This window comes from Rhinolophus ferrumequinum, chromosome 8 (assembly GCF_004115265.2).
Source record: "Rhinolophus ferrumequinum isolate MPI-CBG mRhiFer1 chromosome 8, mRhiFer1_v1.p, whole genome shotgun sequence".
NCBI lineage: Eukaryota > Metazoa > Chordata > Mammalia > Chiroptera > Rhinolophidae > Rhinolophus > Rhinolophus ferrumequinum.
In genome coordinates, this window is record NC_046291.1 from 52,629,337 (window position 1) to 52,644,224 (window position 14,888).

At 34.7% G+C, this 14,888-nt stretch overlaps 2 protein-coding genes across 3 annotated transcripts in view; one reads left to right on the forward strand and one right to left on the reverse strand.

Annotated features, from left to right (window-relative positions):
* The window catches only part of SLC25A12 (solute carrier family 25 member 12), a 159,287-nt gene that overhangs the window by 24,912 nt on the left and 119,487 nt on the right, over positions 1 to 14,888 (forward strand). The gene's annotated exons all lie outside the window — the stretch shown is intronic.
* The window catches only part of HAT1 (histone acetyltransferase 1), a 44,413-nt gene that overhangs the window by 9,105 nt on the left and 20,420 nt on the right, over positions 1 to 14,888 (reverse strand). For both annotated transcript variants that reach the window (XM_033111385.1, XM_033111386.1), the window contains exons 5-9: positions 8,838 to 9,017; positions 8,443 to 8,564; positions 7,839 to 7,943; positions 7,410 to 7,516; positions 2,656 to 2,807 (exon numbers count right to left, since the gene is read on the reverse strand). In XM_033111385.1, coding sequence (XP_032967276.1) covers positions 2,656 to 2,807; positions 7,410 to 7,516; positions 7,839 to 7,943; positions 8,443 to 8,564; positions 8,838 to 9,017 — 666 coding nt within the window. The remainder of the gene's footprint in view (positions 1 to 2,655; positions 2,808 to 7,409; positions 7,517 to 7,838; positions 7,944 to 8,442; positions 8,565 to 8,837; positions 9,018 to 14,888) is intronic.

Here is a 14,888-nt window from a genome sequence, read left to right on the forward strand (position 1 = left end):
TAGGTGTTATATAGCAGTCATGGGGATGTAAGCTATAGCATAAGGAATATAGTCAACAATATTGTAATAACCAGGTATGGTACCAGATAGGTACCAGATCTATCAGGATGACAGATGGGAATGGGGTTGGGGGCAGGGTGAAAAAGGTGCAGGCATTAAGAAATACAAATTGGTAGTTAATATAGTATGGGGAATATAATCAACAGTATTGTAAGATCATGTAAGGTGCCAGATGGGCACTGGACTTATCAAGGGGATCACTTCATAGACTGTGTAGAAGCCTGACCAATGTGCTATACACCTGAAGAGCTGAAGTGGAATAATATTGAATGTCAACTATAACTAAATATATACGTATATATAGTCACGGGATGTGGAGTACAGCATAGGGAAGCTAGTCGATGGTATTGTAACAGCTATGTAAGATGTCAGAGGGGTAGTAGCCCGGGGCGTGGGTTATCATTTTATGAGGGGTTTAAATGTCTTAACTATTACATTGCTTTGTACACCTGAAACTAAAAAACAAAAACCAAAAACCTGGTTCAAGAGCTGGGCTTTTATTTAGTAGGTGACAGAAAAGGGGGAGTGAGCAGAGTGCACAAATTTAAGTTTTAAATAAAGCATTCTCTCAGCTACACAGAAATGGTAGCAAAAAGAAGGGCAGGGAGACCAATTAGGAAGCTGAGCTATTAAATCAGGCAGAAAATGACGAGGACATGAACTCAGACAGCACAATAAGAATACTAAGGAAACGAGGATTCTAGAAATATAGAAGAGGAAAGATTGGCTGTGGAGGAGGATGTGGTGGCATGACAGTGAGTTTTCACAGCTTAGGAGAGATTTAGGAGGCAGCAGAACATATAAATCTAAAGAAAATTCTAGTCTAAGGGTGAGAATTTAAGCAGTATCAGTAGATAAGCAAGAGTTAAAAACCATAAGATTGGTAAAAGGTTACCCAGGGAAAGCATACATGGGGAAAAATGGGGAGAGGTCAGAACCCTATAATACAGTGACAAATTAAAGGGCAGACAGAGGACAGAGAAAAACAGCCATGGAAATATTAGGACAATCAGGAAGTTTTGGTATCACTGAAGACAAAGGAGTAGCCCACAGTTTTTCTGTTTGTGTTGTTTCACTCACATATTTATTGGGGGCAGGTGAGAGGTCAGGTATAGGTAGTTCGGGAAGATGGTATTTGAACTTTCTGGAAGGGACACCTGAGCTGAGCTTGAAGAAATGAGTACTATTTGGCCAAGCAAAGATGGAGGAACAGGAGAAAGGGGTATCAAAGGCAAGGGCAACAGTACACAAATGTAAAGGGACATAAAAAGAAGAAAGATGTAGCTTAGCTGGGAAATGGCAACAGGTTCAGCAAAGTCAGAGTATGGAGGAAAGTGGTAGGAAGCTGAGGCTAGAAAGGCAGGCAAGGCGATGATTATGACGGGCTCTGTGTGCCATACTAAAAGGCTTCAATTTCTTTAAGGAAAAAAAAAGCATCATTAAAAAAAAAAAAGCATTGTAACTTTACTGACAACTGTCACCACAATAAAGTTTAATTAAAAAAAAATGCATGATTTAAAAAGCATGTTTGTATTCCCTTTCTTTTGAAAGTTGAGCTATTAAATAAATTATCATTAATAAATAAAGGTTTAATACACTCTGAAGATATCAATTATTTCTAAAATATATTTTATCTTAAAGGCAGGAAGCAATTAGTGTTTTAACACGGGAAAAATAGAAGGAAAATTTTAGCTCAAATTGAGTTGTTTGTCGAAGGTCAGTGATCAGGAAACTTTTGTATAGTTTTGGAACTCAGGAGGAAAATATGGATTGGAGGTTTAGAAGAGATCTCCCAGGTAGAATAAATAGCATGAGAAGAAATGAGGACTGTATAAAGAACTCTGGGAAAAGAATCATATTTAGGGAATATACAGAAGATCAGAAGTCAGTGAAAACATCTCAAAAAAGAGATCACAGTGGTAAGTGGAAAACCACGAACTGCGGTGCCTTAGACCACGAGGGGAGGTCAGTAGTATCAAATGCTAGTCCTAGTTATTGGACTACCCTTCATTCCACATACTTTTGTAATCCAAATCCTACCCATTCTTCAAGGTTTAGATCAAACACATCCCTCCCATGAAATACTCTGATGCTTTTGCTTATGTAAATAAATCCCCTCCTCTCAACTCCCATGCTATTTTTTTCTGTACCTATCTTAAGGTACTTACTACTTTAAAATTCAAATAGATATACAGAAGTATACAAAGTGAAAGTTAAGTGTTTTATTCCAACCCTTCTTCCCACCAATACTATCTCCAAGGGTTATTAACTACTTTACCAACTTAAACATTTTCTTAAGAAGCAAAAATAAGATCTTATCCATCCTTGTTCTGCTTGTTACACTTAATACAGTCATGAAATCAATTACCCTCCCATTCTATTAAGGAGGCACAAGAAGGTAAACTAAATTGCCCTGAGTCACAGAGCAAGTGGTAAAGCCATATTTGTACCCAGGCAATCTGGCTGCAGAGCCTATACTTTTCACAACTGCTACTTCCCACACTTGTATTCTTAATGTATTTGCAATGTTGAAGTAATGTATTTAAAAAAGAAACTTGAAAACTTAAATGGTTTCCTCTTACAGAATAAAAATACCTTATTTATTTTGAACTTCTGTTGTGCCTCTATTGCCATATCTTCATTGAATCCTTGCATTAACTTTTCCCGGGAAAAACAAGGCAATTCTTGACAAAGCTTCACAAGCACAAAGTCTCGTAATTTCACATAGCTTTTGGATGGATCTTCCGCTGAAGAAATAAAGCAGAATAACGTTTCCCTTATGCAACATAATTTCTTCACTTCCAATCTCAATATACATGTTAGGCTAGAAAGGCAAACATTCTTAAAACAATTATACATATACAAAAGTTACAATGTGAAAGGGTTATTCCTTATAAATCAAATAATAGCACTATTATCTTTGCCAAATAAAATTATCGGTGTAATTCTTTTGCACAAAGATATGTTATTTGTGACTTAGAGCTACTCCTTTCAAGTGTAAACTTTTTGACTGGTGCGCGATCATATGCATCTTACTTTTATTTTCAATTAAAGCAGTTACATAAACAAGAGATTCAAATTTGGAAAATGAGTTCCAAACACAAGTATTTTTTGATAGCTAAGGGTTCTAAAGATTCCTTACTTTAATCCAATAACCTTTATAGTCTGCTATACTTCTTTACCTAATTAAAAAAATCTTCAAGCAAATTTTTTTTAGAGAATATGATTTTGATCCTTTCTTCATTGCACCTGAAGCATAAATTTTCTTTCATGTTTGTCTATGTTATTTACATTAGACTAAGTAGTAGACAAGGAAAACATCAAAATATGATGGTAGAAAGAATACTGCACAATCAGAGAACATGAGTTTGAGTCCCAGTTGTCATTCACAGATGTAGGATGTTGGGTAAGTCACCTTGCTTCTTTAAGCCTTCCTTTTTTGTCAGCAGAAGGCTTGAAACAACAAATATTAAAATTTGAGCTAGCGCATGAATCATAAGACTTAATATTGTTACGGTATCAATAATCTACAAACTATTCAATGCAATCCGTATCAAAATCCTAGCTGGCTTTTTCTGTTGCAAAAATTAACAAGGTCATCCTAAAATTCATATAGATATGCAAGGAATCCAGAATAGCCAATACAATCTTGAAAAAGAACAAAAGTTAGAGGACTCCCATTTCCTGATTTTAAAACTTACTACAAAGCTACATTAATCAAGATGGTGTGGCACTGCCATAAGGATAGATATGTACCAGGTCTGACAATTAAGTTCATGAACTTGTTGCAACAATGTTGCTAACCTTTTTTGATATCAGAGGGATTATTCATTATGAATTTGTACCAACTGGATAGTTAACCAAGTTTATTATTGTATTTGTAAGTGCTGAAAAGGCTGCGTGAAAAAGATGACCTGAACTTTTCACCAACAATTCACAACTCTTGCATCACGACAATGCACCAGCTCACACAGCACTGTGTGTGAGGGAGTTTTTATCTAGTAAACAAATAACTGTATTGGAACACCCTCCCTACTCACCTGATCTGGCCCCCAATGACTTCTTTCTTTACCCGAAGATAAAGGAAATATTGAAAGGAAGACATTTTGATGACACTCAGGACATCAAGGATAATATGATGACAGCTCTGATACCCATACCAGAAAATAGTTCCAAAATTGCTTTGAAGGGTGGACTAGGCGCTGGTGTTGGTGCATAGCTTCCCAAGGGGAGCACTTTGAAGGTGACCATAGTGATACTCAGCAATGACGTATGTAGTACTTTTTCTAGGATGAGTTCTCGAACTTAACTGTCCACTTAATAGATCAGTGGAAATGCACTGAGAATTAAAAATAAACCCATAGTTCATGGTTGATTAATTTTTGAGAAGGGTGCCTAGACAATTCAATGAGGGAAAGAATACTCTTTTAACAAATGGTACTTGGACAAAGAGATCTCCACAAGCCAAAGAATGAAGCTGTACCCTTTCCTCACACCATATACAAAATTTGACTCAAAATGGATCACAGACCTAAATGTAAGAGGTAAAACTATAAAACTCCTAGAAGAAAACATAGGAGTTTATCTTCATGACTTTTGGTTAGGCAATGGTTTCTTAGATAACAGAACCAAAAGCATAAGCGACAGGAGAAAAAATTGATAAACTGGGCTATATAAAAATTAAAAATTTTTGTGCCACAAATGACACCATTAAGAAAATGAAAACACAACCCACAGAATGACAGAAAATATCTGCAAGTCATATATATATGATGAGACTTTACCCAAAATTGTAATATAAAAACTTTTACAATTCAGTAAGAAAAAGGCAAACAACCCAATTTTAAAAATGGGCAAAGGATCTAAATAGTTCTCAAGATATATAAATGGACAAGCACATGAGAAGATGCTTAACATCACTCACTAGCCACAGGACAACCCCAATCGAAATAATGAAATACCATTTCATGTCCACTAGGATGACTAGAATAAAAAAGACAGTAACAAGTACTGATGATGGTGTGGAGAAACTGAAACCCTCTATACTGCTGATAGAAATGTAAAATGGCACAGCCACTTTGGAAAAGAGTGTGGTGGTCAAACAATCACCAGATTTTCTACAATTTCTACTTGTAGGTATGTACCCAAGAGATATGAAAACATTTCTATTGCCAAATACAACTCTCTTCATAATTCTGGAAGAAACAAATCATTGATTCTTTTTATAAAATCACACAACTGAGATGTATTTAAATGTTACATATCTTAAGATACTGACATCTTCAAAAGGAAGATGTACATGATATTAAGAATTGTCTTCCAGTATTTTACTTTTAAATCAAGTGCTAAAAAAAGAAAATGGGTGGCAATTACACCATAAACACCTATCTATCCTGTAACATAGGCCATCGATGATTAAGTTTTAATTATCACTGTATCTGGCTTTATGTCAAGTAAGCAAAAGGCCATCTCAATATAAAGAATATCCTGTATTGCAAAGGGAGATCCAGAGGCTATAAAAGATCCACAAAGTTAAGAAAAATATATAAAATAATGGAGATTAAAATGACTAAAGAGCAGAAAATTCCCGTTTTTTAAAAGGACTGGGGATGGAAATCTAAGAGAAATATCTTAATGAGAACAGCTGATCAGGCATTTTTAGTAATTTATAATAATGACAAATGTTAATGATGAAAATAAAGGCTGATACCTGTTTTCAAATTCAGAAATCCTTTAGCATGTTTAGCCTTTTCTCTTTAGAGACTTCAGTTTGAAATGAATAAAGGCTACTATTATTGATGACTCTTCACTGAGATTTAAGAAATAAAGTTCTTTATCTGCTAATTGGTGCTAAGTATCAAGGACTTTATTGGTTGGAGCAGACAGAAGAAAGTGGTTAAGAGGCTTCACAGAAACAACCCCTGCTGGCACATTACCCACTAGAGACGACAAAGACTACTTATGTGAACGCTACATCTCCAGATTAAAATCACCAAAAAAGTGTCCCTTCATGTAGCACCAAGTCCAAGTTCTGTAAGTAAACAGAAACTAAACAATTTTCAGTTTAGCTAAAAAGGAGTGCTATCATTTGTATCGTTTCTATAATTTTACAAGTCATTAAGCTAGTGAAGGTGTCACACATAATTTATAACTTTTGATATTAACTAACTTTAGTAATGACTTCTTTATATCCCAGGCTTCTAAAACATTATCACAGTAGCAGGAAAGTTAGATGAAAGAATAATTCAACTCTTTAAACATGGAACTCCCTTTTAAAAACAACATGCTTTTCCTCCAATTTATTAATCTACAGGACCAAATGTTTTGGAGTAACTTTATATTCTTTGGTTTCTAGTTCCACATCCAGTATGTATATTCTAGTCCCATATCCAGTATATTTTTTGATGCCTTTAAACAAATTGATAAAACAAAATTCAAAAATAGCATTTTTTAATAGGTTAACATTTTTATGTGTATTACATATTGTAGCTTTAAAAACAACATGTATTCAAACTCATAGAATAAAATTTAACACCTAATTTGGATGTAAATACTGGTATAGTGGTTTTCCTGGGGGAAAAAAAGGTGACTTTCAGTTTAATCAACAACTTTGAGTAACAAATTTGAAACAGTGTTACACAAGGGCAAGAAAATAATGACAACATAAATGTTCCTTGGACCACTTTGGTTCTTTGGTAGCTCACATGTTTACATATTATCATCTGTAACTCCATCTAATGATGACTTTTGCATTCAAAGAGTAGAGTCTCTTTCCTTCTTCTAAGCATCCTATTCATATTACCACTTCTATGACTAATTCATATTGAAAATTCATATTGAAAGATGTTTTGAAAACAAATAAGCCCAAATTTCACCTTATAAACTACTATTGTGAAGGCATGCATTTTCAGAATATAAAACACATACTTTAAGGAATTTGTTTTCTATCCATGTACTACTTACCTTGGCTGTTTTTCCTAAGTTGAGAATATCTTGCCCCTACATGAAAATTAGAGCATGGTCTCTGAGCAATGCAACTGTTTGCTAAATAAACTGAACAAATAAGGCATACCACACTTGCAACATATTCATGCCTGACCAAGATTTCCCAATGCATATTCAGTTCATTACCTTCAATTTGCTCAATCACTTCATACTTAGAGATGCAATCCAATACCACAAAAGCTTATGATTTAAAATGTAATCTTAAGCCACCTTGAGATAGTTCCAAAAAGACCCCAAGATGATGCTGCTATTTAAAACAGGATAGTTATCTCTGACAAAAACAAAATCAATCAGTAAAGATGTTTTAGAAAGGCTCTTTCGGTAACAAATCAAAATTTACATACCTGTAATATCAAGAACAGAAGGAGATGCAATGTAGTATCTATGAACTGTTTCAAGAAGTTGAGCACCATGGCCTTGACCTTGAAATGGAGTCAGTATCAGCATCTGACTACAGTAAAGAAATGATTCTAAAATTAAAATATCACAACATGACCAGTTTAAAAATTGCAAATCACTAGGGTATTATGAGCATTTTAAAGTCTGTGTGACTTTTTTCAATCAACCGTCAAGAAATCCAAAAATTACTGAGATACTCAAAATTGGCTTAATCTTCCTCAGTTTCCATGGGAACAAAGAAATAAATCAGTACATAGCCAATGAATAATGGTGATTTTTTAAAACAAATCAACACTACTATAACAAGTATTGGAAACTTCAGCAGTTCCTTCTTCTGAAATAAAAGACAAGGCACGTGTTATACTGCCAATTACCTTACACGTGGCCGGGTTTTGTCTGGGTACACATAGTAATTATAGACTGTCATGTAGCCTACGGTCGCAAAGAGCGTAGCTCCATCCTTATTATACTTCTCAAATCTGCAGATAAAACAGAAAGCCAAGCAGGTCAATTACAGTCGCGCTCCCATGCAGTGTCCATTTTCTTTTCCATTCTCTGACTGAATTTTCAGTGTCAGCAAGCTACTCTGTGAGGGCCCAATGGGTACACCTGCTATGTTCTGAATGTACAATTCACTTAATTGGTGTGCAGCAACTTGGATAAATCAGACCTCTTTACATCACTTCAGTGCACTTGCCTATTATAAAGATGAATAGGTGGCAAGTAAAAGAAAACACAGGCAAAGCTCATTTTACTGTTTAAGCCTACATTCAGGGCTCTAACGGACAACAGCATTTAATTCAGCTCTATTCTCAAGGTCTCCCAAAGCATAATGAAGGAAAACTCAAGCCTCATAAACAATAGTTTTTCTTTCCTGGAAAAAATATCATTATACTGTCCCAATAATTGGACCGCCAAATTAAAACGCTGGCTTTGTGGAGGTAATAAGGTCTACTGTTGCTTTAGAACTGTACTTACACTAGAAAGTAGTGCCATCTTTCATCATCCACGTCAATAAAGCTAGCAGTTTCAATAAACCACATCAAAAAGGTCTGAAGCCTTTCATGATATTCTCGAAAGCCTCTACATGTCATGTCAGCCTAGGGAAAAAGCCAGGAAAAGTCAGGTGAAACTCATCACAGAAGCAAGTGAAAGTGTGCAGAATACAAAACAATTCTGTGGGAAAACGTTTAGAAATCTCAGATTAAGATGTGTACACAGACACACACACAAAACAGATCTTCGTTTTTAATGCTGACAAAAATTTGTTTCCTGAAGTTAGAAAAAATCACTGAGAATAACACAGCAAAATAGCACATAGATTTCACGTATATGGAGTATTTTTATCCAAGAAAATCTAGATTTATTTTTACCTTGTATATTTGAAAGGTAAAGTTTTCTCCTCCTGTTGGACTTAGAACAGAGTATGTATGGAGTAAGGTTCCAAATGGCTTGAAATCAACTTCTTTTTCCAGCAAAGAAAGAAAATCATTCGTGTTTGTACAAAAGCCAGGTGGAATGATTTGTCTAATTTTGCCCTCGACATCATCTGCCTAAGGAATGGAGGTTAAAGGACATAAGAAAAAATTAATAACAAATTTGAGCTTTAATTGAATATGCATAATTTCTTTGAAATGGACAAAACCATGAAAATCACAAAACTTCAGTTCACAGTTAAACTAAAGAAGTAAGTATGTAGTGAAGTGGAAAAGGATGAGTTTTGTGTACACAAGATACTGCCCCACAAATCTGAAATGAGCATAAGCATAACATAGAAATACAAAAGAAGAGACAGGTATAGCCTGAAATCAAGTGCAGGAATGAGAGCAATGCTAACATCATGTAGAAAATGCTGACTATATCCCTTCAGGACAACTTGAAAAACAAAAGGCTGCTTATTATTTAATGTATGTCAAGGAGACCATATTATCCAAGACAGGAAAAGATCACCAGCAGCAGAGGTGAAGCCAGAGTCTGACTAAAGGAGTAACAATCTCGCAAACAAGTAGACAGATCATAATTCCCTCATACACCAAACTCAAAATTAAGATAAATTGAAAACTATTCCCACTTAGGAAATACATAAATTGTATGAATGGATATATTATTCACTCATACCTACAATGTGACACAGTTTTTATAGACATGGATTTGTGACAGTAAAAAGAGACAAGCCTGGACAACAAAATTAAACTTAGAGATTAAAAATACACTTGTTAAACAACCTCAATGAATGTTAAAACCATCAGCTGAGCAGACTTCATAATCCTTTTCAAAACCCCAAAAGACCACTTGATTGAATACATTTACTACTTCTCTTTAACCATGAATATTTGATGAAGTCTTACAATAAAGTATTACTGCTTCTCACCAGGCAATAAAACTTAATGAATTGGTCTCAACTTAACAAAACCTTATCCCTCAATACAGTCCCTAAAAGCCTGACATTACATTCAACAAAATGAGCTTGCATTCTATTCGAACTTTTTCCTGAACAATGAGGCCAGGTTTTTACTTAATGGAGTTTGCCGTGAGTTCAGCTGTAATGTTTGTATTGTATCTATTTCCACAAGGACTGACACAAGAACACTTTGTGTTAACTTACTAAGCAGCTCTTTCATACCGTTTACATGCATGATGGGTATTAGTTCTAAACCAAGACCCTTGCTACTTAGCATTCAAAACAGGGAAATTAAGATGCTTAGGACAAAATACACTACAAAAGGCTAATACAACATGCTACTAATTCCTGTCCTTTCAACCATCTTTTAACTAAGTAGAAGCAATGCACCTGCAGATGAATAGCACTTTATTATCATTCAGTTACATTTTAGGATAGAGAACCAAGGATGGAGTTTATCACAAACAAGTTTTATTTTCAGTGCCTTTGGTACCACCAACATTTATATATAACTTGTTTATAGCTATAAAAAAGGAGCAATTATTTAAAATACAGCTCTTCAACATTTTGCCCAACAGTTTATTTTTAATATGTACACCAGTCCTTGCAATCCATTCATACTCAAGATCAAATAAATTCCATTTGATACGATTATTTTTGCTTATTTTTAAAGTACTATTTGAAAAACAGTTCTCCTTGAAACTCCTATCTAATGTGAAGAGACCGTCGTAAGCGTGTTTTACAGAATCTGTACAATTTCAATAATCACAAGAGGAAATTGTAATAATAGGGGATAGTTTTAATAGGTCTGTTGTGTGGCAATTAAAATCTGTAGTAGTGATGGGTGAAGCAGCATAATTTTATTTCAAGTTAAAAAAATCAAGAAACACTACTTAAAGAGGTTTATATTCTATCAGTTTTATTTATTTATTAAATTTTATTTTTTTAAGGAGGGCACAGCTCACAGTGGCCCATGTGGGGATCGAACCGGCAACCTGGTGTTATCAGCACCATGCTCTAACCAACTGAGCTCACCGGCCACCCCTACAATCTATCAATTTAAAAGAAAACACTTCAAGGAATTTAGTGTATATAATTTTAACTTTTAAAAACTTTCCTAATATCCTGTCTTCTCAACAAGGCATGGCAAAGCGTGATCAAATAACTTCACATATCTTGCATCAAATGTACTTCAAAGATTTCTTAGAAACTCCTAAGATTCAAGTAGCAATTCTGGTGGAAGACAGCAACTCAAAGGTTTGAGCTCAACAAAGTTGAAAGAAGTTAATGTTTAACTTTCCACCTTCAAAGAACACCTGTTTATTGTAATAAATATCTTCAAATAAAATATTTTGCTCTGGGCAATTCTACACATTACTTTAGTAACTTTTACAGGGGAATAAAAGGCTAAGTTTAAAAACAAAAAAATCTGTTATTTGCAATAGGTTAGAGAAAATGTGTATCTGATATATTACATAACATACATAACAAAACCAAATAGCTCTTCAAATCTGTAATTCAGAACGTTGCTTCACTAAAGGAAAGTGTTTGCATTTCTCTATTAAATGGATTCTGCTTTAGGAAAAAAAATTCTATAATCACCATGGCTAGAGAGCTGTACTCTTTTCTAATAGAATAAATGTATTTTAGTTCATTTAAACATTCATTTTTCATATTGGATTACTGGCCAGATAATAAAATCATCACTACACAAAACCCCCATCTAATCGTTTTTAGTTGAATGTAGAATTAAAGATTAACTGAAACCTTTAGTTCCAATGATTCTTGCTAAAGTTTAGATTTAATTTCCGAAGATCATTGAAAAATTCCCTACCTTGAATATTATTATTATAATCTTCAATTAAAATTATGCAAAAGTAATGTTATAGAAAGGATAAGAAATTAAACTGAATCGATCAAGACTCCAGAATAAAACCTGATATATTTAATTAATAAAGACATGCCTTTACAAATGTTTTCCTAATGTGACACCAATTCTGAATTCTAGGTTTGGCAATATTTCTTTAAAAAGGAAAGTATAAAAGTTTCTATTTAGGTCTTATGTTAAGTGAATCATGATGAAATGTTTTATATTGTATACTCTCTCATTATGTTCATTTCAACTTCCAGTTCTATACTTTACACATAAGATGTTCCCATAAAGCAGTTTTTGCTTTTTCTCATCACTGCATAAAGCAATGTGCCTGAGAATAACTGGTAGCTATTATATAAATGTTTACACTTACATTTGTATTTATACACATTTGAAAACTAAATTACAGTAAGTCCTCACTTAAGGTCATTGATAGGTTCTGTGACTTTAAGTGAAATGATGTATAAGGAAACCAGTGTTACCACAGGCTAACTGATATAAACATGAGTTAAGCTCCTACAGCATATCATAAACGTTATAACAATGTTGAACACAGACACATTATTCCAGGACCTGCTGTACCTCTTTAGTGTCTTAACTAAACAGCACTATTTGTCTAAATTTGTCTGTGGTGAGCTACGTTTGAAATAGCAATTTTAAAGGCATGTTAAGTAGGTGGTCCTTGCTGTCCTTTACTTGGCTTACGCGGGAGAGACTTAACATTAACTGTAATTTTAAGAATCCCCAAGATATGCTATAAAAAGCAAAAAAAATTTCTTTATCTGCTTAATTTGCTCAATTTTAAATTCTCTGACAATATTTAAGCTGTAGAAATTTGATTATTATTAGTGAAATTAATACTGGAAAAACAAAGGTTGTATGATGTTTGTTTATATTGCATTAGTGTTTTGCTCTGTGAACTTATAAACAAAATCCAAGATAAAAATCTTTATAATTTTAAATCTCAATATATAATTTTTAAAATTTCTATATAATTAATGAAATATCATAAAACTTTAACATTATATATTGATGAGATTTTGTTTCATAAAAGTATTACTCATAGAACACTGTCACAATTATCAAAAAATGTATAGTGAAGGGGGCCGGCCTGGTGGCTCAGGCGGTTGGAGCTCCATGCCCCTAACTTCGAAGGCTGCCGGTTTGATTCCCACATGGGCCAGTGGACTCTCAACCACAAGGTTGCCAGATCAATTCCTCGATTCCCGCAAGGGATGGTGGGCAGCGCACCCTGAAAATAAGATTGAACATGGCACCTTGAGCTGAGCTGCCACTGAGCTCCCGGATGGCTCAGTTGGTTGGAGCGCATCCTCTCAACCACAAGGTTCGACTCCCGCAAGGAATGGTGGGCTCCCTGCAACTAGCAATGGCAACTGGACATGGAGCTGAGCTGCGCCCTCCACAATTAAGACTGAAAGGACAACAACTTGAAGCTGAACGGTACCCTCCACAATTAAGATTGAAAGGACAACAACTTGACTTGGAAAAAAGTCCTGGAAGTACACACTGTTCCCCAATAAAGTCCTGTTCCCCTTCCCCAATAAAATCTTTAAAAAAAAATGTATAGTGAAATATTATTAGTTAACGAAGACTATTTTTTATTTCAAGATTACATTTTTGTAAATACACAGGGTTTTTCTACAAGAGGCTAAAGAATCTAGAAAAAAAATTTATGTCTGCTCTCATCTACTCTCAAATTCAATCCACATTAATGGGAGACAAAGATAAAATAGATGATTGATAGTCACAGATAATACAAACCATACGCATCCATGTATTTCAACTTCCTCTACCAAACCTTTCCCAGAAACATTAGCAATTAACAAGACTGAATAATCTTAGTAACAAACCCTTTCACTAAAAAGCAACGAAATTACTTCAAGAGAGGGCAGAAGGTATTGATGAAAGCAAAGGTCAGGGACAACCACAGATGAACAAACTATCAGTGACTGAATAACCAAATTTATTGTACTGTAAAATTCAGAATAATTATGTTGCCTTTAAAAATGATAGCTTGTGGAAATGTTTTACAGGCATCTTAATTGTGACTAAAGATTTTAGGTGCAATTGGAGAACTCAGCTTGGGGGGAAAAAAGGCTGAATAATGAAAGATTAACATAATGGCAAAATTCTAAGCAAACTTCTTCTAAGCAGATTTGCTGTGGTTTCTGACCATCCAAAAGGGTGTATTTTTCATATGCAAAAATGCTACCGAATATAGTCTGCAAAATCTCAAATATGGTACGTAACAGTCACAAACTTAACATCTGTAAAACAAAAATCTTAATTTTCACCCCCTAAACCTACTCCAGTCTTATCCATTTCAGTTAACAGTGCCACTATTGCTAAGCAATGGGGCCCTCCTTGTTCCTCTTTTCCCTCTTCCATCACATTTCATTCAACAGCAAATCCTGCTGGCTCTACCTCCAAAATATATCTTCAATCAGACACTTCAAAGCCGTGGTCTATATCACTGTAATGTTCTGTTCACCCTTCTTTCACTCTTGCCTCCTACAGTGTTTTCTCTACATAGCAGCCAGAATCACCTTAAAAATATAAACCATATCATATGACCCCTAACGACTTAAAACTAAAGGCCATCAGCTATTCTTACCCCACACCATCTAGTTTTGCCACCCTCTTCAACCATTTCCTTCCCTTCTTTCCATCACGACAATGATTTATAACGATGGTCATCTTCCTGGACTATGAAATTTGAGTGTTCTCATTTCAGGGTCTTTGCATATGCTTGTCCCTTTGCTGACTTAAACTCTTCCCTCAGATTTTAACATGGCTGGCTCCCCTTCATTCAGAAACCAGCAAAATGTTTCTTTATAACACTACCTGAATTTCATGTTTATTTAGTATTTGTTTACTGATTGTTCCTCTTGGCTCCTCTATAAGCTCTGCAAGACCAGCAACTTTGTTTTGATTGCCACTATATCTCCAGCATCAAGAAAACAGAAGGCACTATGGAATGAACATTCTTACTGCCAACTGAGATGTAAGAAGCAAGACCATTCTCCCCACATCCACTATCCATTCTTTTTTTATAAGGGGAAAAAAGTCTTTGCTTGAGCACGTAATTTAAATAAATGATCTTCAACCATGGCACAAATAAATAATCCT